Raw genomic sequence first — 23,426 nt, forward strand, 5'->3', positions numbered from 1 at the left:
CAGCGTTTCCCTGTTCCCACGGGCAATAGGCTAAGGACTAAGGAGCGGAAATCTCCTGTCGCCTGCTCGCTGAAATAAAGCCTTTTCATCCGCAAGCTCGATTGGCTCTACTGTGTATATGATGGGGAAGCGTGCCTGAGTGTTGAAGGTTAGCGCGCGGTACATTACGTTGCTCAATTTCCCAGGACCCATCAAGCGACATTTAATTCCGGCATTGTATTGAGGATGCTCCGTGCTGGGGATAATCCGAATGTGGTCTGATTGATTTCCTCTAGCTTTAAGACGACCTCAGCTTTTTGTTTTGGTGATGCTGCTGATAGTGTCGAAATACAAGTTCCATGTGCTCCACGGTTCATCAGGGACTGTCCATGACTCCATGTTGATTGATCTTGTTCTCCACGGCTGGTTATCAAGCACACTAGTGGGCATGTTCCACAATAAATTTGATTAAGTCTGGGGATCGCCGAGAATCTTTATCTTAAAGAGTTTGGGCAAATTCCACGCTCGTCCAATTACAGGTGAAAATCACTGTTGAAGGGGAGTGGGTACGTATCAGCATTCTTCGCAAATAGTGACAGGCTTTTCCTTCCTCTACTGTGTATTCGACACTGTGTACACAAGTGAAATGCAGGCAACAAGCAACAAAGACAATTTATTATTGAAACAAAAACAAAAAACACATCACCGATAATTACTACTTGATGAGACAGGCCTATTCTAAGTTAAGCTCAATATTAATAGCAAACCGATATCGTTGTCATCAAACTCGTAATAATAAGGGGCAGTTATAACTCGTAACAGGGTATCAAGACGGTCAACAAGATTGTCTCCCTCACAGCAAAAAACAAAGCTCAGAAAATAAAATTGCACCACCATCACAAAGTATAGACGGCACCTGCAACAATGGCAGCCATAATCCAATACCCGCTGGCTTGGATAACCGACATGGCAGCAGCGGAGTCTACCGCCGCCTCGTCAACTGTAGTACCATTCGGTAAGGTACCGTTGATAACTATCGTCTGCGTGCCATTGACGTCCGCGACCCGAACAATACTGCCGTTCTTAGGCTGTGTTCCGTTGAACAGCGATTCATAGTACGTGCTGTTGTTGTTGTCATCGCAACCGCACTCTGCATATTCACCGCACAAGCAGATGACTGGCAGCGATTCGTTCCTATTGTTTGTGTCGTTGGTATAATTATAATGGTGGTCGTATGGGTAAACGTGTGCTCCATATAGCCAGAGCCCTGGGAAGAAGGCTAGAGCAGCGACGGGCAAGAAGAAGGGCACGACACCTAAAGGCGAGCGAATACCCGATTGATAAGGAGCGACAGCACCTCCGCCGTAGTAACCACCACCGCGCCCATATGAGGGTCGCGGTCCAGATCCGCCAGGCGATGTGCCGCCCCGGTTACTAGTCGTGCTGGTTGACCCTGGACGTGTTGCGGGATGATTACCACTGGAAGGACGACCGCCTGAGCTGCTGCTGCCTCCACCACCACCGCGTCCTCCTCCTCCACCACCGCTCCCACCACCTCCTCCTCTGCCGCCACCACCACCTCCACGGCGCTTCTCCAGATCTCTCCCCTCAAGACCTAAGTCTTCATGGGAGCGTGCGAAGATATCGCTATGGCGAGTGGCTATGTCTGATGTCGGGACCGCGACGGAGGTGACGGTCGTGGATAGAAGAAGCGCAATAGCAGATGCGATAGTGATCTTCATTATGGAGCTTGAACAGCCGAGACAAACTGACTGGGAGACGTGACGATAGTATTTTGAGTAGTGATGGCTATGGCAAGTTGAGATGACGAGGTCGTGTGGATAATTAAAAGGGGGTTACGAATTTGCGAGACGCGCGATTGATATGACCCTCTTCTCTGTTCAAAAAAAAAAAAAAAGAAAATATATGTGTGTACTAAAGAGCCAAGTTGCCTCGTACTTCAAAGATAAAATTCACCAGATAGGCAGGGCTGTAGGGAGAGTAGGGCTGCAGGAGTCGTCTTTATATTGGGATGTTGACCTGAGAGAAAGAAGAGTTGAGGCCGAGCACTGCCCTGGAAAATAAGCCTTGATCAAAACTCTGTCTCGGTTGTGAGTCCAATAAACTGTCGTGTGGATGACAGTCGCCAAGAGCCATAAACTCTACAATTCGGCGAGAAATACGAAAGTCTGAAGAGACGGAAGTACTACAGGCCGGGAAAGGTCATGATGACTTCATCTTTTGCAATCTTCAGGGTCCATGCGGGCAGGCGCAGACCGAGCCATGGGGCTGCAGGACTGCTAATTGAACGGCTGCATGGCGCTGACACACAGCCACACTCGGGCACCACCGCTAAATTGACAGCCTCCAGGTGAAACCGCAGCATTTCATTGCCTTGTGCATATAACCATTGCATTTTTGATACTTATCCGTCTTTTTCCGCTTCCTTAATGAGGAAAAAGGAGACCTTTTCAAACAGGGTAATATTGTGCGACAACTTGACGGCCAATAATTAGACCGTACAGAATACGAGGATGTTGGCCACTGTTCAAGATTTCGTTCACTGGTGGACATCGCCTATATCACGTGCTGAAACATTGCTGACTAATATCAACTACCATGCAAAATAATTCCTCCCACCCGCAACGAAAGATTTTCCTGTCAACAATTAAACTTGACGCAGGAGCAACAGCAGCTTCAACATGTTTCTCGATGCAAACACTTGAAAATACATGGTTATACTTTGTCGTCTATTCATGATGTATTCGACAGACGTCATATACGTCATGCCTCTCACCAACCAGAACTCAATACCCGGGGAATCACAAACACCAGCAGCCCGATGATGACGATTTCACTCGTCCGATCTGCATTGGCAACCGCATAATCCAACTGTCCCTGTTAGCTTTTCCCAAGGTCCGCGGACTTATGGAGGCAGACATAGCCACGGACTCTTCTTGCGAAGAACGGTCAACACATGTCACGTCTTGTGGCTGTGCCTGAACGGAGTTGGATGTGCTGGACCGTCTTGGTTCGAACTTAGAATGCTAGTTCAAGGTTGCTAGACAAATCAAGGGCCTTCATAGTTCATGTTTTCCTATTTCTACGAGAGCATGACTCCTTGCGCACCTACATCACATATCGGTTTAAAACGTTCATATCAATTTAAGGATTCAATGGATTATTGTCTCTAGTATACGGAAAACGTAGCCTACAACTTGCTAGCCTTATCATCAATGACCTGGACAACAACCTTTCCCCATGTCTCCCTTCCGCCGAGCGCCTGCAGCGCCTTAGGAACACTCTCCAAGCCAATAAAGCTCTCATCCTTGAAGNCCGTGCCCTTGAACTTCCCTTGCGCAACCAGATCAAAGATACCCTTCCACACCACACCTACTGTTTCTGTCTCGAACCGTGCATACTGGCCCCAATGCAAGCCCACGATGCTGACATTCTTCAACAAGACCCGATTCAGCGCAACCTTCTCGATATTCCCTGCCGCAAACCCAATCACCAACAGCCTTGCGTTCCATGCTACACACTTCAGACTCGCATCAATCATCCCCACAGGATCATAAACAACATCCACACCCGCCTTCCCATTCCCACTCCGATTCTTCGCACACAGTCCCTTCACCTGCTCCGGCCACGCCTTATCCCGATAATCAATGACATAGTCCGCACCGAATGCTTTCGCAACGTCCCTCTTCCTCTCCGTCCCAGCCGTTGCAATCACTGTCGCGCCACGTGCCTTCGCAATCTGCACAGCAGCAAGTCCAACCCCACCAGCAGCGGCATGAACAAGCACCCACTCGCCAGGCTGCACATTCGCCCTATGCACTAACCCGCCATATGACGTCGGCGCTGTAACGAACAAGCCTGCCGCGTCCTCAAAGCTCCAACCCGCCGGCACAGGGAGGAGAGTCTGCTCAGGCGCTAGAACATGCGTAGCATACGCGCCCTGGGTGGCACCAAACACGCGGTCACCGACTTTATATTTCCACGGGCCACCTTCGGTTGGGAGAGCGGCGATTACACCTGCGAATTCGGCGCCGCCGACCCATGGAAGGGGTGGTTGGTGTTGATATTTACCTCGGATTTGGAGCAGGTCGAAGAAGTTTGTTCCCGCGGAGTGGATTTCGACGAGATAAGAAGAGGGAGACGGGGAGGGTGTTGGTAGGGTGCTAACTGTGAGATCGAGAGGACCCTAAGTAGATTAATTTCACTCGTCAATGACTTACTTCGTTGATCCGTTTTGCTGATAGTTAGAAAAGGGGTTGCATGTCTGGACTTACCTTGACGTATTCCTTTACTTGGATAGCGCGCATGATGATGATGTGAATCGGAAACCGCCAACGGAGGGAAATTACCGTTCAATAAAAAAGAAATAGTCAATTGGACGAGGAGAAAGTGGGTTTGTGGGATTTATATCACTGCTGTTTATTGTTTAATGTGGGATTGACGAAACTTGGAGGCAGGTCTCCGTCTGATGCGCTCCCCGCAAAACGACCGAGCAGGATACCTACCGGTAATGATGCCGAGGTTGTCGGATAAGCTAGCCCGCCCCTCATGCCTGTATTACGAACAACTATACCAAGTGGTTTAACATAGCCTCATATATTTTATCAGAGCCAGATACCTGAGAGTCTACTCTAAAATATGGTGGGTATTCATGCCACGTACACTGCACGCATGCGATAAGCTCATTGAGGCGAGTGTGACAACGTCACTGCCGACCGGAATTTAATCCCGAGATAACATGTCTATTCTTGATAAAATATGACCTGTCCCAAGACTAAGTACCTATGTACTGGCTCCTATAGTAATTTTACACCGTTGTACAAGAAGAGGCGAGCCCGAGAGCTTTCAGATCATTACTACCGCCGCCCTCTTTTCGAACCGGCCCCATGCCCATAGTATTGCCGCATCCCGTTTTACACGCACAAGAACCACCAACTCCGGGATATCAAGGAATCGAAGAGAAACACCAACCGATAAATCTTTCGTGAATACCAAATGCAGATGGCGACACAAAAGCCCGTTGACGCTGTATGACCATGCAAAACTCAGAGAAGCTGAACGTACCACAAATACTGAGGATAAGGCATCTGAAAGGAGGGGGAGACCAGCAAGCTGCCTGAAAAACTGAGAAGGAAATAACACTGTATGGTGGCATTTGCAATCCTGAGTTCTAGAAGTCAATGCTCGACCGATGGAGAAAAGGCTCGGGTCCAGGATAAACATAGCCCGGCGAGCACAGGGAAGAATATGGCCCGTGATGGAAGAAAGGAGACGTCGGTGGGGCCACCACGCCTAGGTGCTGGCTCGGGCCTATCTTTGGCGGCTGTGGCACCTCCTTCTCTAATGGTCTTGGTGGCTGTCGTGCATTTTTGCTCAATTGGGCGGTCAACTCTGAGTTATGAGAAGCGGAAACGGTGGGCTTCCATAATTTCAGTCCACCTTGAGACTCAGATATCTGCTGTACAGGTTGCTGAGATATCATGTGCATCGTAGGGTCGATTGGCGGAGTCAGAGGACCTGAAGTATAGAATGCCATTGATGAGGCCTCGGTGGTTGTTTCTATAGGTATTGAATACCATTGCGGTATCGCCCACTGGATTTCCGGAACTGCAGTCGTTGTTGACACAGGTGTTGGCATGGATTGGTCAGTGCCCAAAGCGTAAGGCGAATTCGTGAACGTAGGTGTCATTGTAGGGGTTGAATTGAGCAAGGTACCATCCATCAAGGGTGATGGTTGAGGCGCATCAAATGAGGGCGGAGTGGTAATGACCAGAGAGGCATGTGAGCTGACACGAGACTTGTCTGGCGAGATTTGGGGTGAAGAATAGCTTGAATTGGGATCCCAGGCAGCAGGAATGTGTGGTTCGTATACGTCGTTGGCTATATACCGCTCTTTCTCGGTGACGACAGCTTCTGTTGCCGACGGCTGTGGCCGAGAACGGGATTGTGTTTCGGGTGAGCAGTTATCGGAATAGCGTTTGGGAAAGCTCGTCTCGTGGGATGGATCTTTTGTTGTCTCTTCTGACTTCTTTCTTGTCTGACGGGAGGGCTTGGTAACACGCCATTTCTTGAGCCTACTTCGTAGCTGAGTCTCACTAAGATGACGTTAGTTGTACTATTTACGCTGACTATTAAAGTGCTTCACCTTGGATTGAAATTATCTGAGCGTATCTTTTTGATGACTTGTTTCAATGGCCATTCTTCGTCTTTATATAGAGTAGCAATCAGGGCCTTTTTCTCCTCCCACACATCTGATGGGATGGAAACAGAATTCTTCATCTTTGAGCGTCTTTGTTCCGCCTGGACAATCGAAAAAGGATAGTTATTAGGCCAATGGACAAGTATGGATGAAGTAAATGTTGGGTGGAATACTGAGGCAACGATTTGAAGAACAACGGTGGGGGAGATGCAGCTTGGAAGAGAAGGGTCTTTTTGAGAAAAGAGGATGCATGTGGATCGGAAGGAAGACGAGCACGTCAGATATATGTATTTCAAGACGGGACGAAGAAAGACACTGGAGGAATTGGCCACATTTGGGAGCAAAGACGGCGCAAGATCTAGAGCAATGGTGCTCAAAGGAATCGGGCCCGTGGCCGGCCGCTCAACTAATGCACTAGATGCCGCTTGGTTAGATCTGAATGAAAAGAAAAAGGCGGAACGAGATAATACGTAATCTCGTGCTGTCAAAACAGGCGACCGACGGGGAATCGGGGACAAGGGGTCCGCGCAGCTGGGAGATCAACTAACACGAAGCTGCCCGAGGAACGAACGGTGATGAGAAGAGAGTCATGATTGGTGATGCCAGCAACACTTTTTTAGTTGCTGCCGCCGGTAGCACGCTCCAGAGCGCCGGGTCCTGTCGTCTTTCCAACCCTTGCCTCACGAACCCATCAGGCTCTGCGTCAACTCAGGCCATGGAAATCTTTCACGTCGATCTCGCGGTCACAATCGGATGATCGATGTCCAATATTGTGATGCACTCGATGACAGCAACGCCATGGGGCTCAGTGGACGGAGTATAGCTTCTGCGACCTCTCCAGTGCAAGGATGGCGCTTGCTTGTGTTTTCTCATTTTCTGCTCTTTGCTTTCTTTCCCCGTGACCGGCGACATATTTCCCCTTTTCAGCCTGTGCAGAGCATTACCCCATTGGCCTGCAATGACCCTCTCCCGTCAATAGTACGATTTGACGTATACTTTTCTGCCTCCCCCCTGTTCATGTCAAACTGAGTGAAACCTCTCAGCTGGTGAGTTGGTGGCAGTCATGCCCTGTCAGGGTTTTGAAGCTGCTGGCCAGTGTCCCGCTGTCCTTGTTCTCTTTCCCAAAAATTCAAGATGTATCTTTGTGTTCTCTCAAAAGTGCCGCCTCAAAAAGCCTGATTCGCTCCGCTTATGGTTATTTCTTTCCCCCGTTTATAAATTCAAGTCAAAATATTTTTGAACCCTTTGGCGTGATCCAGTTTGCTTGTCTCGGATCAAGCCCAATTAGGTCATTTCATCTTGAATGGATTTCCGAATGGCGAAATATGGCACTGAGAAGACATCAAGAACCCAATCAATGTCGAGCGACGAAAAAAACGAAATCATCTCTTGCATCAAAGAGTGACAAAAGCAAAGAACTGGCCTGATCTTCAGTTGGAGGCAGTCGGTTGGATACCAGATATTCAACAAGCGAACAAGATCCCCATCGTATTAGTACGTACGACTAGACCTAGTTGAGGGCTTGGCGCAGATTCCGAACTGCCGTAGGATAGGTGTTTGAACTGCGGAAAGAGCATCTGAAGCCACGGGGCAACGAAACGGATCAAGCGACGGCCGGCATGGACAGGGTAGCAGGCCTCGAGATCTCCCACACTGTCGTCAGATGGAGGTGCCCAGCAGCGAGGGACGATGTATTGTACCTGAATTCCGCTTGCAGGCAATAATGGGCGTAATTTCACAGGGCTTTTCTTGACCCCACTAGCCACTACGCAGCCCTGATTCGCGGTAATCTGATGATCGACCTGTCAGTTTGAAAAGAACATCTGAACCGAAGTTTGACACAAGGCTTCAAGACACAAAGCCATATTTGGACGATGCTTCCCCTCCTCGCTCGCGGTTTCTGAGTGCCAGGCTGCCAGCCTGGTTGCCCTTGTCTATCTTTTCCGCAATCAAAGCTTGTCTTGTTTGTAGTCGTTTCGGGATTATCTTCCACCATCGAGGTCCCTGGTCAGTGGTCAGTGGCTGGTCGGCGACTCGATGTCGATCGGCAGAGTAGATTCTTTGGTACATCCATGTTTCCACCGCGCTTAGACCGGAAGAACCAAAACACGCATGGAGAATCTCACTTCTAATAACGATTCAATCATTCAAGTCGGGAAAAAAAAATAGAAAAGAAAAGAAAGAAAGCCCCAGATGTACCAAATTAAGCTACTTTCTCATCGTTATACGTCACGACTTTCAACCATTCTGATCAAAAGTGATAAGAGACAGACCTTCTGGCGCCTTGTCTGCGACGAGATATGGGCCACAGGTGTCATCATTTGGCTGACTGACCATCATTCATCGGCATTGAATGGTGCCAAAACTAAAGTCTTCTAGTTTATGACAGAGGTGGAGTGCCACCAGACGCCCCGTGCAGACTGCAGAGTCCGTACAGAGCACGTACCACATCAGTCCGTGCAAAGGATTATCGGCGGGTCGAACCTTGTTATCCTGAGGACCCAGAAAGAAGTCTCAATGACACGGGCTGTCTTCTCCGGTGGAATGGAAAATACAAATCCCAATAGCCACAGTATTTTCAGCAACATAGCCCGCCCGATCTTGCTCATTGAGTCGACAGCCATGGCTTCTTGGGTGAGTTGTATAATGCAGCGATCCACTCCAGAGCCTCGATAGTCAGTCAGGCTGCAGGATTGAGCTGCTGTATTTACGGACAACAATGGCATAGTCAACGAGTCATACATTCAATAGTAGCCGATAACTACAAGGAAAGGAGAGCACGTCGTCTCACGGTGGTTCAATCACATCAAGCGTCGGAGCCTAGCGACCAGGTCGTCATCAAGCGAACCGGATATTAGTTCTCATTGTTTATGGGACCTCTCTGTGCGAAGTAAATGCGTTACACATTCTTTTCCTACTCAAGATAATTTCTGTGCAACCTAAGCTGATAAGGTTACATTTTTCATGGTTTCTGATTCATCAAGCTCTGGTGTTGGTTCGTGTGGTTAAGATCAGTCATGTTTCTGCAGTCTACACCTGTTATCTTCTCAGCAGGAGTCCAGGGCCGATCTGAGAGACCCGGTGCTGGATGATCCCGATCTGGTTGCACAAATCCCAGGGAGCATTACGATCGGCCACATTGCCTTCCTCGTGTGGTTGCGGATTGCGGATGGCATGCGTGAACAGCAAACTGCACAGCAAATGGGATCTTCTTCCAGACCTTCAATTTCATAGCTTTCGGGCATGAGCAACAAAAGACGTGTACTACATACTGTATACAGTTCCGTAACCGGGGTCGGAAGATGCAAGTGTGGCGTTTCTCATCTTGGAAACAAGGCATGCTGTGCGACAAAAAATGTCAAGAGGAAGACAGAAATTGGTTTATGGGAAGATGAAAAGTATATCGATTTATGTTAATTTGCTTCCTGGTTGAAATACCAGGGAGAATAAACGAACACTGTTGACGTCCAAATGGTATTTGGCACCAATCGGGGCACTCTGGACCACTTGAGGTGCGCCTTCGGGGAGCCTCAACCGCCCTGATACCGGCAAACCGTCCTTTCGCATGAATGAATCCCATTCTGCCCTGCCCTGCCACCGTACTTGTACGAACTGTTTTACTCTTGTCCTCCCCCAGTGGCCAATACAAGAGGACTTGGTGCTACTCCGGTTTCGCTTTCGCCACCGGATAGCGCTGCTCCTCATGTTAGGGTTCGTTGCCTCACATAGGGAGCTGTCCGCTGCATTCGCAACCGCAGATCGAGGAGACCAGAGGTTTGTATCACCCACCGTGCTACGATGCATGATAGATCGCTATATTCGTTTCTGGTGACATCGTATGTTCTTCATCGAACCCCTATTTCAATTCAAAACTGAAATATTCCAACAGAGAACCGCTTTCCTCCTTGATTGTTGGCGGTTTAGAGTTCGTCGGTCACAGTCAATCAGACTCATTGACAGAGGTGCTTGAGGGGTTGCAGGTCAACCCTGTTGATACTGACACATCTCTGACTTCCGTTCCAGCAGCCACGGAGGTAAAGCTCCAAGACAAACCCCGCAATCCATGGGTTCCCCGGTCAAATGCGATGGATTGAGAACACTCAACTGTTTCCTGAACAAGCCAACCAGCCAAGAAATTACCAACGGAGCTCCTAAGAACAAAGCAGGAATCGCATAGTGGGGAGGCGGAACCAGTCGAGACAACAAAGACGACAGCTTCGTCTATCTGCAAAAACGAACTGAAGTATCGTGAGCTCATCTGTGAAACCTATCTGCGTTGGGTTAGTTGACCCGCGGATATCGTTCTCCATGTTTTAACCCCGACGTATAGCTTTGTCCATCAAGTTGAAATGGCGCTGATCGGCGGGGGAAGCTCGACTGTGATGCCGTGAGCCAACGCCGTTCGACATCCAGAGTTTGGATAGGGTGTCGGCCTTGCCGGAGTCAGACCGAGCCTTGTCGCCTTGGACCTTGGCCAGTTGAGCTGAGGGATAGACCTGCTGTACATCTTGGCTTTCGCGCCCCCCTCTTCAACGGTTGGAGACAAAGAACGGAAGCTGGATATCGAACTCCGGCACTTCAGCAAGCCGTATCGAAATGAAATGGAGCAAGCGGAGCTATTCGAGTTACACAGCCCGCTCTGCAGCTGCATCCTGAGTAGGATCTTTGCCTCGTGTCAGCCCCAGTACTCATACAGCAATTGGCCGGCGGGGCAATTTACTTTTTCTTTCGTGTCCCCAAATAGGCAGGAGAATCTCGCCGTCGAGGCGGAAGAAAGAAAGTATATCATGCTCGACACTGCCGAACTCATATCGAATAAGGTAGCCCAAGTGCCAATTCAACGGTCTGGACTTCGTGGTCGTATTGGTTTTCTTTCAGCCGAACTGTCGGGTTTGGTGGTCACAGCACTACTGAGAGGTACATAAAGAACTCGAATCCACTTATCACATTTCGAATCGCCGAGATCGCGATACGCATGGGCTTCCAGGTACGCCACAGATCCTGCGAGGCTGTGACTGCTGTGAATCCCACAAGTACTGCGGGGCCGTCCTTGTCCAAATTGAATTGAGCTAATAATGATTAAGGAACAAGAGGGGACGAAAAGGGATGGCATTGAATCCTCTCGGTTCCGTTGTGGAGTTCCATTCAAGTATAGGTATCGACCTTTATCTCCATTGATTTAAGAAAGAACTCTCGGAAATGGTTGGAGACACGCAGATGCATCTCAGACCCATCCATGCTGTCGGGTGACGAGAGCAGAAAGTAGTGCAGAGCGGTGAAAAACATTTACCTTCATCAGCAAGAGAAAGGCGTTTGGTATTATGAGGACCTGATGACCTCGTAAATATACCCCAGACTGAGGAAACATACACCTGATATTGATAACAAGAGCTCTAGGAGGTCACGGAATGAAGGACTTACGATACCGAGACTTATCGGTCCTTAATATAGGTAAGTACTATATCGATAGACATAAGTTTTCCTCCGCACACAACCATCCAACTCGCTTGCTTGCTCAAAAAATAAGAATAAATAAATAAATAAACACCGAAAAGGAAAGAAAAATAATCAATGAAGCCGCGTATCCAACACGGAAGAAAAATTTATAGGCAAACTGTCACATCGCTAGGCGCATGTAGCATTGAAATTAACCGCTTTATGTCCGCGATACTCCTCAAAACCCAATCCTGTTATGCACCTAATGTACCCATCCAGGTTTTGCTGCTGTGATAATTGACTGCCGCCCTCGCCTTCTCCGCTTGATGCGATAAGATGAAAATAATAATAATAAAAATAATAATAGGGATGACATAAAAAGAAGAAATAATAGTAAATGTCCACAACTACACTAGTCAAACATACCACCTGGAGAAAAGGACCGGAAACCATCGGTGGAAGTAAGAAAAGAGAAGAAAATAGCGCAAAGGGGTAAAATTACAATGGATAGCAGAAAGAACCTAACGTCGTCTCTTTCGGAGACGGTGTTCTTTCCCTTTCTTGGACTTCTTCGTGCTCTTATCAACGGGAAGCACGAGTGGTTCGTCCTTCATGTTCCACTCCATAAACCGCATGAGGTAATCGTCGATATCGCCAAGTGACGGTTCCATGTCCGCCGCATCCTCTGCGGTGTCGGGCTTATTGGCATCCAGAAGTCGCGCTTCATCAGACAACGGCGTGCCTGTTTGAGCCGGAGTTTGGCCGGAGGTGGATGTACCGGTGGCGGCATTGACACGGTCATCGAAGTCGCCGTCGTCCGCATGCTCTAGCTCCTTTTGCGCATTCTTAGCAGCGTCTATATCTTCTTTATCCTCTGCCTGTTCGAAAACGCGAGAGGTATTGGTGACTCGGTTCTCGAGGACTCGATCCATCGCTGCGCTAGCTTCATCCTGCGTGGCAAGAGTCTCGTCGGTGCCAATCATATCGTGCACGTCGAGCTTTGTGAAGTAGTCCGTTGTGAACTCGCCTTCTTGGATGACGACATCGTCAAGCATGCGCTTCTGGTTGGCTTTGCGAAGAATATTGGACTCGATGGTATATTCTGACACAAAGCGGTAGATGTGCACGTCGCGGGTTTGTCCGATACGATGGCAACGGTCCTGGCATTGTTTGTCCATTGCCGGGTTCCAGTCGAGGTCGTAGAATATCACCGTGTCCGCGCCTGTCAAATTGATACCCAGACCTCCGGAGCGACTGGATAGGATGAATGCGAGGATGCGATTGTCATTATTGAACCGATCTGTGAGAATTTGCCGTTGCTCGACCTTGGTTGTGCCGTCCAGACGAAGGTATCGATGACCATGGATATTGAGGAACTGCTCCAACACGTCGAGCATTTTAGTCATCTGCGTGAAGATTAATGCGCGATGGCCGCCAGCTTTAAGATCACGGAGTAGCTTGTCCAGTCTTTGTAGCTTCCCGCAATCGTACTGTAGAAGCCTTTTGTCCGGGAAGGCGATGGATAGACGCATTTGAGCCTCGTGGAAAGGATCATGGCGCGGGAATCTCTCCTTATTTGTGAGGTGTCGCGTTGATATTGGAGTTAGGGCGGCTTCTGTGACCCCGGCCGCAACTGCTGCCGGAGTAATGCAAGCAAATCTCTGCACATACCCGTCCATTGCCTGAGATCGCTCTTCCAAAGACATAATCATGGAGGCAAGAACGGAAGATTGACTTGATAGCCAATCCGCATATGAGCGTTTCCTCAACGGACCGTTGGCTGTTGGCCGCTGCTTGCTGTCTGCAGTGAGAAATTCGATAAGGCTGCTCCCATACACTGGGCGACGACCATGGCGCTTCGACTCGAAATATAGGAATCGCTCTAACTCGGCCATCCTTGTCTTTCTGCAGTCATTCTCCAAAGCTTCTAGGGTGGATTGTACACTTGTCCCGTTGAACCTCATATGCCAGTTTGTCCGGTGGTACTGACGTTCGCGAAGTGTGTTGAATGGAGCATAGGCCATGATTCTAGCGCTATCATCCGCCAGCCTTCGTGAGATGTCTTCCCTTGAAATAGGAACTAAATTGAGGAAATCAAAATCGAGTTTCTCGAGCGGGTGTTGATAGAGCAGGCGCCGACGAACGAGAAGCTCCTTGATCTCGAATTGTGTCGCAACTGAGCGTGGCATGGCAAATGAGGTTGAAATAGGCCGAGTTTCAAAAAGATCCGGATGGTTGCAAACTTTCCGTAGCTGCATCAAACAATTTATAATTGACAGATAGTTCCCGGATGCAAGAGTCTCCTTGGTCTGTGCTCTGGACATAAAGCCGTCATACAGATATCTTTGTCGTTTCGATAGCCTGCAGTATACAACATGTTCGTACTTTCCTGGCATTTGTTTCTCAACGTCTGCTTTCAAACGGCGCAAGATGTACGGTCGCAGGACGGTATGAAGCTTCGTCACCACCTGCTTGGCTTCATCGTCCATTGTTTCTCTACCGTGCTCCAGAATCTGTTCTACTGGTCTTCGAAACCACTCAGAGAAGTTCCTCAGGTCGGCGAAGCCCTCAGTACCGGCCTCATCACCGTCGGTCGGCATTAGGAAAAAGAGGAGAGACCACAGTTCAGTAAGATTATTTTGAAGAGGAGTCCCGGTGAGTAGGAGGCGAGCCCGTGTTCTGAACGTGAGAAGCGCTTGCCACCTCTGTGAGCGGAAGTTCTTGATATTGTGGGCCTCATCAAGAATCATATAATGCCACGCTCTTCGTTTCAGGACCTGCTGATCTTGTAGAACCAGTTGGTAAGATGTGATCAACACATTCCAGCTGTTGTCATCCATCCAGCCTCTGCGTTTCTGTCGTCGTTCTTCTTGATTTCCGTAGTATGTCATGATTTTGAAACCCGGACACCATTTTTTGAACTCCATTTCCCAGTTGAGAATGACACTTGTCGGAACCACAACAAGATGCGGACCCCAGACTTCATGCTCCACAGCCAAGTGCGCGAGTAGAGCAATCGTTTGGATAGTCTTGCCTAAACCCATCTCGTCTGCAAGAATACCGTTGATATGATTTGTATATAGACCCGCTAGCCAATCTAAGCCGAAATGCTGATACTCTCGTAGAGTACCTCGGAGAAGGTGTGGTATCGGCGTCTTCAACCCAGGAGCAGGCGATTCGGTTGACTGCGCATGTTTCTCGGCCGCAGCTTCATATGACGATATTGATTCGGGCTCGGAGGGCTTGGTGGCGACCGTCCCGGGAGACGCTTCGCTAGAAGCAGCCATACTATGATATGATTCATGTTGTGCATGTTTGGATTGATCGCTGAAGTTCTCTTCGAGAGGTTTCGCGGAAGGTGATGCCGGTGGCTCGTCAATATGAGTCAGTTTCTTCGGAGAAGATATGTCCATCATTTCGGTGCCATTGGGTTGGATCTCAGAAAGACCGATATGGTTCTCAGTGGTTGTAGTATCGATGGCGAATGCTTCATTCTCATTGGAGACGGCCTCTTCGAGGACATTTTTCTCGTTTTCCGCAGGCGCAATGTTTTCGACTGGACTTTCCAGAGCCGCAGGGGCCGAATCTGTGGTTGAAACGGTTTTGTCTTTTATCGCTGGTCCTGTCGGAACAAGTGTAACTTCATCTGGATCTTCAGACTCATATTCAGACTCATCCTCGTCAGATGATGGATACTTCTCATCGTCCTCCTCGTCGTTTCCGTAATCCGGGGTTGTCGTGATGCCATCGCCGTCATCCGAAACAGCGCGACTGGGGTCACTGGAGGCTATGTCTTTGGCTGAGAAAAATCCTAATAACCCCGACCTACCATCATCTTCCTCCGAATCAGCGTCACTAGTTTCCTCGTCATCGCTGTCACCCATATCATCGTCCATATCGGTTGAGTCGTCGCTATCATCCATGAGCAATGGGTCGATTTCATCGAATTCTACTTGACCTGATTGGGGGTCATCTGGGAGAGGTGGTTCGTAGGTAGCCCGAGGAGTATCATCAATATCTGTCCCATCGCTGTTTTCAATATCCAAATCAGAATATGCAAACGCTCGGTCCGGATCATCGTCGGTATTTGGTAAATTTGCATATTTCAATCGCAATTCCTCTGCAGTAAGGCCTGCGTCATCATCCTCCTTGTCATCCCCGTCTTCCTCTTCAGTATCCGTTGACATATTACTCTCACCGTCATCATTACCATTATCGTCGCCAGATCCGCCATCAGTCTCAGCCTCGTCATCATCAGTTGTAGTCTCTGGAGCATCGCTCCCGGTCTCGCCCAATATTTCTAACCGTCGTTTCTCGAAAAGCATGGTGGACTGCTTAATTGCGCGGTCCAAGGCCCGTTGATCTTTGGCTTTCTGCTCTTCTTCCCAGCGCGCAAGCCGTATCCGGTCAATTTCCGCCCGCGCTAGGTCAAACATTTTCTTGAGGTCCTTCGCCAGCTGTCTACGCTTTCCGCGCATTACCTCTTGCTGTTCCCTGAGTATGTCTTCGGGGTCCTTGTTGCGCTTTTTCCATTCTTCCGCACACAAGTAAGCAAGAGTTCGGGCGGTATGCCGATGGCGACGATGTTCCTGGTCGAGAAGCTTCTTGAAGTATAACGCATGGGCCACAAGATGGTCTTGGTGCGAGTATTGTTGCGGTGGCTCTTCCTGATGTTCCGGCAAAAATGCAGAGCAGACCTCAGCGCTGAGAAGTCCACCAGGTTCCATCGCGTCCATTACTTGTTGCCGCTTGTGCGCTTCCTCCAAGGCCCCTGCTGAGGTAGACAAGCCCTCCCCAGGATTCCCTGCGCCCTCGCTCTCTATCCATTCTTTAAATGAGCCGTATTTGCGAGCAGGTAAAACGTGAGAAGGGTGCTGGATGCCCAGAGCTGGTTTTTTGACTTTGATCCGTAGCCGAGGTATCCGCTGTCCATTTCCATCATGCGCGTTGTTTCCATCGTCCTCCAAGTCTCGAGGATCGTTTCCTACATTATCTGCAACCGACGACGCGTGCAGGGAGGATCGCGTTGATCTGCTTCTATTTGTGTTCGAGTGGGTAGCGGCTCCGTTAATGGTTCGATTATTGTAATTCGTAGCACCAGAACTATCGGACCTTATACGCGTAGATGTACGTTTTGGCACGGGAGAAGTTGGATCTTGCCACTTCCGCCCACTTGAAGGCTTTGCCGTTGTACTTGAACCGTTCACCGCGGCGGCGCCATCACCAAGGGATCTCCTATTTGTGCCTAGACGGGATGGAGAATTCGCCAACGGGGAACCCGCGACGGCATCTCCTCGGTTAGACAGAGATTTACCTTTATACTGCTTTTGACCAGATCTCAACGGTTTTGTAGTCGATGCAGGCTGTTCGAAGAGGCCCCCGACGCTCACTCTCGTAGATCGACGCTTTCCGTCCACGAGTTTCGATGTTGGGCCATCAACGCCCGCCTTCTTCCAGGGGGGTGAGATCGCCCGAGAGCTTGACCGGCGAGAAGGAGTGGAGCTCGCGACCTTTCGGCGTTTCGAGGGAGGCCCGTCACTGCGATCGGTTGCGAGCTCTTCTTTTATTCCGGACTGGTCAAGAGTGGCAGAATCAAAAGGAGGTCCGTTTGAGAAGATATCGGAGGGAGCGGACTCGATTTCCGGGGTCACTCGTTCATTTTGGCGCGGTGTACCATTAGTTGTACCGTTTTGCATCTCTTGTGATAACGGAGACAGGGGCCCTCTTTACAGTTGACCCCAGTTTACCCAACGAGGACGCGGTTGGAACGGGTAAAATTCGCATCAGCAGGTAGCGGAGATTGAGTTGAGGTGCCACCAGAAGTCTGGCATAGTTATCGGCAACGTAACGTGGCTGGTGGGCGAAAATGTCGATGAAATGGATGGATTGCGTAAAGAGGTGGTTTTTTTCCAGTCCTTCTGACGACGAGTCAACTTCAGGCGGACGTGTAGTAAGCTACCTCGCGCGCCGTCCAGTTACATAATCCCGAACCCCGTCGTCCGCAACTTCATCCCAAGACCAATTGAGCCTTTCGTTCCTCCCCTCGCTACGCCGCAACTTTCTATCCAAAGCAGCGGAAATGTTAGTCTGACCGGGCGTTTCTCTGCTATGACTCTACGTAAAATTTTACGTGCTGATATTGGTCTACAGATGCTTGCTCAACGCATTTTATCGCGGCGCCTGCCCCAGGTTGCCCTTCGCTCTACCACACCCCGCGCCTCATTCTCACAAATTCACTCACTGAAAGCCGCTGGAAGTGATGATCCTCTGCAGGTATGATGCTTCACAGATATTATAATTATGGATTCCATGTCAATTGACGCAATTGGCCGCCTACAAAGAACGGTGGCTACCAGAACCCTCCCCGAGTGAAGCGTGCACACAGAGACCCGTACGGCGGTTGGTGGGATCAGCAAGAGAGGAGGAACTTTGGCGAGCCGGTCCACGAAGAAAATGAAGTCTTGGGGGTTTTCAGCCCCGAGGAATATACACATGTAACCTCTCGCAAGGCCGTTTTCCAAATTGGCGGTTTCGTCGCGGCGTTTCTAGGGCTCTGCGGCGTCGTGAGCCTCTTCTATCCCGACAGACCGAGCGCTCCTAAAACTTACCCTGACGGTCTAGAGAAGGAACTTGGGGGTCGGAATGCTGTTCCGGTACGTGGCGGTTCTATCACCCTTCAATCTGTCCAACCTCTAACATGGAATTTTAGGCTCGCAAAGCTGGTGAAGAGTCTTTGTGATGATATCTTCTCATGTGTAAATACATACAATGTGATTTGTTCCGGCGTCTATCGAGTATCTGGTTTTTGAAATGGGAGCCTACCTTGCGACTGGGGATATACCTCGGCCTGCATCTTTGTACCGCTGAAGATGGCTACAGCCCGAGTAACTGAGAATAATGGGTCGGCAATAATGGAGAAGTCTGCTTGGAAGGTAACTTATCTATTATTCGTATGAGAACTGCTGTCAGGACGGTTTGGTGCGCTTGCGGGAATGTACAAACCCGAAAACCATGCAGAGGGGGCTTCCTAACCGTTAAATTTAAATAGATGTAACATAAACTTTTTTTTATATCAAAGTAGTGCTTTTCAAACAGGATTGATTCTGATGTTTGAGTGCGGCGCTTATGCCACTTTATCTCTAATGTTGTGGGTGGTCTTTTTCTGTTTCAGCCTTTCAGGTGTTGGGAGCAACCAACTTGCAACACAATAATGATCTCCCGCCGCAACCACACGCCCCTTTCTTCTTCACCTCATCTAACTCAACCTCGCTACTTGTTCATTTTCATAACATATAATTCCTTTCTCGCTTTTCTGGATAGAGTGAGGGAAATTTAGGTTTTCCACAGTCATTCTGTCCAGCTGCGCAAGCTGGTACTCTGCATCGCGAACTCACCTCCCATGGTCCCGCACTCCGTCGCCCCTCGCCGTTTAAATGCTGAAGGATCCAGATAGCGAACACCCCCCATGTCTACAGCATCTACTCAATCCCGAGGCATAAACCGACGGGTGAACAGTGTCCAGAATGAAGCTCGTCACTCGCGCAACATCTCGTTATCTCGCCGTCGTACGGTGAGCTCCTCAACCGCCTACTCCTACGCACTCCGCACTGCATACCTTGCCCACCTTCTTCTTCCTCGTGCACGGCGTGTTCAAAATGTGCCAACTCCTCAACAACGGCCGAAGCGGGCTTCGACCTCGTTTCAGGATTTGATGAGTGATTTTTCCTTGATTCGGGACTCCAAGAGCTCCAGATTCCCCCACGGCTTTATATCCGAGCTCGAGAAGAGGTTGACTGGGGTTTTGATGGGGAAAGAGAAGAGAAAAGAATATCAAGATCCATTGGTTGTCCGGACCTTCGCTGCATTTCTGAATGCGCTAAAGGATCATTCGTTTAAGAAGCGGATGGAGAAGGACCGACGCGCCGAAGATCTCGTCCTCATTTTCTATTCAAACGCCACTAAGGAACTGAGCAAGGGCAAAGAACCCGATGATGATAGTTGGAGATTCATGGTGGATAGGCACGTTGCTCTCTTTGTTCGTCTTTTTGCGCTTATTCTCAAAAACAACGACTGGGCGAAGGAACGACCGGAGCTTGCAAACCGATTAGCGGTCCTGGAAACCAAGCTTCTATCTCAAGATCAGGATCTCGTGCAAGCCACAGGCCCGTCCATTGTTGAGGTTGTAGCCCCCTTGAGCTATGACGTGAAGGATATGCCGCTTGTGCAGCATGTTGCGAAGATATTCCGCATGGACCTCTCCCAGGTGCAAGCTGATATTGATGGTCATCGAGGGGTATGGACCGAACAAGCAGCGCTCCGAGATCTCAAAACCTATCAAACTCATCTTAGTCTTAAAACCGGAAAATCACTATCCGCGGATGATTTTGAAGATGAAGAGGCATACGAGACTTGGAAAAGGAGTGAGGGCCCGGACCTATCACAAATGATGCTCGCCATCATGCAATCGAACCCTGGACTCGCCAAAAACACTCCTGGGGGTGCCCTTCCTCAGTTCAATGCAAGTGCAGCTGACAACGCCTATGGAGAATCAAGCCCTGGAGACTTCTCGCGAGCGAGCACCGGACGACCTATATCATACGTGATAGATCAGCCCGTGGATTTGAGCTCTTTATCTCTGAATTCCTTGAATGATGACTCAGAAGAATCCGATACCTACACGTTCATGCCTCCAGATCCATGGTCAGTGTATGGCACTATTCTAGCACAGGCTTTCAGCTACGATCTGAAAGACCGTGATCTCGAAGCTACACAAGCCACATCAGATGTACCGTCTATGAAATTGTTTTCTAAGCAATCAACAGAAATGTTGAATGAAATTTGTCTACGCTGGAGGATCCCGTCGTGCTCCAGGATCGTTCTATTTTTGGATGTTGTACGATCAAAGTTTGTGGATAATGAGATTGACCTCGACACTCTAGACTCGGCATTTACATTTGTCAAGGAAATGCCATCTTCAGAAGGCAAGAAGCGCAACAGCCTTGTTTCGACGGTGCTATTTGACAGGCACAGATGGACCGTGCATGACAGGTTGCTGATGCGCCAAATACTTTCTTCCCTTCATGAGGCCATATTGCGGGAACTATATGATGTGATGATGGATTGCTACGAGGCCAAACCTCGTCCAATCGGGCCGACGATGTACGTTTTGGAGAATCACATTCAGCTTGATCCCGACTATACCGAGGACACGGGTGATATAGACCGCTTCCGTTCGTATGTCCAGGACGGCCTGTCACAGAAAGCTACCGAGAAATACCAAAACATTCTAGGCCAGGAGGTTCCTGTGGAACCCGAGGAGTGGGAATTCGAGCATGTCATAAACCTTTGTGATGCTATTACCAAACATTCGGAGAAAATCCGCAAACGCTATCGAAAAAATCCAGAGATTATGGGGTATGCAGCATTAATACTTTATACGAAGGCTCCTCGCTGACATAACCTATCAGGGTCAACCCGCATGAAATATTATTGGCAAATACTCTCGCAATATTTGCTGAGGATATTCATCAATTGATGATCCGGATCATTGAACTGGAGAAGACTAAAGAAGAAGAACTCGACATGAATGACGCGTTTGACCTTTACAAACAGCTATCTGCCGTGCGCGAACTATTTGCAAACGCACTTCCCGAGTATGGTCCTTCAGTAGTCGAGTGGAAATGGATGCTGACTGACATTGACTAGTGCTTCATTCCCATTCCATGTCGAAGACGTATTAGAAGATTTTGTCTGGAGATGGATACGCCTTACTGAGCAGAAAGTGATGGATTGGGTTGAACAAGCGCTTCGACAAGACGCTTTCAGAGTCCAGGATGGTGACACGGTTCAGGCGGCTGCCGAAAATTCCAGACATAGCGTGTCCGTAATCGATATATTCCGCTCGTTCAACCAAGTTATAGAGCAGATGATACAACTTAACTGGGCCGACGAGTTCCAGTACGCGAAGTTCATGACCGCGTTGTCGAAATCGATCGGCGGAGCCGTGGCCAGATACTGTGAAACGGTAGAAAAGATGTTTGCGAGGGAAATGGATAGACTTTCCCCAGATCAGGAGGCAGCTTTGAACCAAACGGCGCAGGAAAAGCTGATGCAGTTCGCAAAAGATGCGTGGACCAACAAAGAGAAAATCGAGCCGTTCCAATTCTTCCCGGAGGTAAGCTTGGTGAGGCGTGGCGATTATCGGTGTGCACAACTAATTACTTTCCACAGTCCTTGGTCAAATTGAACAACGTTGAATATGCCCTCAGTCAACTGGACAGGCTCGAGCGCGAGGTGAACGTTGACGGCTGCGCGGAAGCGATTGCTCGACATAGCCCTCCACAACTTCAGAAAATACGCAAGTCAACAACGTATGTTTTCACGATCAAAGTCGTGGAAGCAGAAGATTTGAAGGCCTGTGACATGAATGGAGGCAGTGACCCGTATGTTGTTCTGGCCGACGAATATCAGAAGCGAATTGCGAAGACACGCATCATCTACAACAATCTTAACCCACGGTGGGATGATACTGTGGACATCACGACCCAAGGGCCTCTTAATATCATTGCCACAATTTGGGACTGGGATGCTGTAGGTGATCATGACTATGTCGGCCGTACGTCAATCAAACTCGATCCAGTGCATTTTAGCGATTTCCTACCCAGGGAGTATTGGCTAGACTTGGATACACAAGGGCGGCTTTTACTCCGCGTTAGCATGGAAGGTGAACGTGACGATATCCAGTTTTACTTCGGTAAAGCATTCCGTACCTTGAAGCGAACAGAAAGAGACATGACGCGGAAGATTACGGAAAAGGTAAGCGGCCAATTTTCCTGTCGATGTGCAAGGGAGTACTGACAAGCGCTAGCTGACTGCATATATTAACCATTGTCTGTCTCGGCGGACTCTGAAATCATTGCTATCTCGAGGACTCGGCTCGACGGTATCGAACTTCTTGAATCGAAACCGCGCTCAACAATCCATTGCTGCACCTTCTAGTGTCGATGTTGAAAACGCACTGACGCCCCTATTTAATTATTTCAACGATAACTTTGCAATAATGGATAAGACACTCACGCCCGAAGCCATGAGAATGGTCATGGCACGCCTGTGGAAGGAAGTGCTAGCTACTATTGAAAGTTTGCTCGTGCCCCCACTGTCGGATAAGCCATCGCATCAAAAACCCCTTACAATGCAGGAAGTTGAAATTGTCTCACGCTGGCTCGTGCTTCTACTAAACTTCTTTCACGCACCAGACGAAGAGACGGGGGAAGCTGCGGGCGTTTCCATCGATATCTTGAAATCACCCAAATATCATGAGATTCAGAGTCTGAACTTCTTTTATTTCGAACCTACAGACACTCTCATACGTACTTCAGAGCGCATGGCCTCCGCAACAATATCCCGGCAACAAGCGAACCGAAACCGGGCCTCTGCGCCGCCTAACGTTGGTCTCGGGGGACATCCCAGCGTTCTTGGCGTCCCGGGTGGACGTCGTGCCAAGAGCGTCATGGCCTCACGGAACTTGGGCACAATGAAGAAGGCTAAGGCGGAGAAATGGCGCGAGGCACAAGCTGATCCAAACGATGACATGATTCTGCGAATCCTCCGAATGCGGCCGGAAGCAGCTGGGTATCTTCGTGACCGCAGTCGCCAGAAAGAAAGGCTTGCAGCGGCAGCCGCAGCAGATGCCATTGTCAAGCAAAGCCTTATGGCTGGTGCAGGAGGACGAATGGCTGGTACCTTGGGACGTCGTGGATTGTAATCGATTTGCCTTTACCTGTTTGTCTAC

General features: G+C 49.2%; 6 protein-coding genes across 6 annotated transcripts; 2 read left to right on the forward strand and 4 right to left on the reverse strand.

The window, feature by feature from the left end:
* Window positions 1-875: 875 nt before the first annotated feature.
* Window positions 876-1,721, reverse strand: ASPSYDRAFT_93793 (uncharacterized protein; the record flags this gene model as incomplete). Its single annotated transcript, XM_040852885.1, has 1 exon — window positions 876-1,721. One exon carries the CDS (start codon window positions 1,719-1,721, stop codon window positions 876-878), a length of 846 nt encoding a protein of 281 aa, XP_040697834.1.
* A 1,469-nt stretch (window positions 1,722-3,190) lies between these two features.
* Window positions 3,191-4,307, reverse strand: ASPSYDRAFT_61383 (NADPH:quinone oxidoreductase family protein; the record flags this gene model as incomplete). The annotated part of the gene is made up of 2 exons (XM_040849979.1): window positions 3,191-4,186; window positions 4,275-4,307. The coding sequence occupies 2 exons, from the start codon at window positions 4,305-4,307 to the stop codon at window positions 3,191-3,193; spliced, it is 1,029 nt and encodes a 342-aa protein (XP_040697835.1).
* Window positions 4,308-5,170: 863 nt separating this feature from the next.
* On the reverse strand, window positions 5,171-6,279 carry ASPSYDRAFT_160862 (uncharacterized protein; the record flags this gene model as incomplete). Its single annotated transcript, XM_040842942.1, has 2 exons — window positions 5,171-6,095; window positions 6,146-6,279. 2 exons carry the CDS (start codon window positions 6,277-6,279, stop codon window positions 5,171-5,173), a joined length of 1,059 nt encoding a protein of 352 aa, XP_040697836.1.
* Window positions 6,280-12,156: 5,877 nt separating this feature from the next.
* swr1 (putative SNF2 family helicase/ATPase (Swr1)) lies at window positions 12,157-17,331 on the reverse strand (the record flags this gene model as incomplete). The annotated part of the gene is made up of 1 exon (XM_040845349.1): window positions 12,157-17,331. One exon carries the CDS (start codon window positions 17,329-17,331, stop codon window positions 12,157-12,159), a length of 5,175 nt encoding a protein of 1,724 aa, XP_040697837.1.
* A 454-nt stretch (window positions 17,332-17,785) lies between these two features.
* ASPSYDRAFT_61386 (uncharacterized protein) lies at window positions 17,786-18,374 on the forward strand (the record flags this gene model as incomplete). The annotated part of the gene is made up of 3 exons (XM_040849980.1): window positions 17,786-17,908; window positions 17,977-18,288; window positions 18,345-18,374. The coding sequence occupies 3 exons, from the start codon at window positions 17,786-17,788 to the stop codon at window positions 18,372-18,374; spliced, it is 465 nt and encodes a 154-aa protein (XP_040697838.1).
* A 726-nt stretch (window positions 18,375-19,100) lies between these two features.
* On the forward strand, window positions 19,101-23,399 carry ASPSYDRAFT_161156 (C2 domain protein; the record flags this gene model as incomplete). The annotated part of the gene is made up of 5 exons (XM_040842964.1): window positions 19,101-21,049; window positions 21,103-21,288; window positions 21,341-21,809; window positions 21,866-22,450; window positions 22,503-23,399. 5 exons carry the CDS (start codon window positions 19,101-19,103, stop codon window positions 23,397-23,399), a joined length of 4,086 nt encoding a protein of 1,361 aa, XP_040697839.1.
* Between the last annotated feature and the right edge of the window lie 27 nt (window positions 23,400-23,426).

This window comes from Aspergillus sydowii (genome assembly GCF_001890705.1).
Source record: "Aspergillus sydowii CBS 593.65 unplaced genomic scaffold ASPSYscaffold_14, whole genome shotgun sequence".
NCBI classification, from domain to species: domain Eukaryota; kingdom Fungi; phylum Ascomycota; class Eurotiomycetes; order Eurotiales; family Aspergillaceae; genus Aspergillus; species Aspergillus sydowii.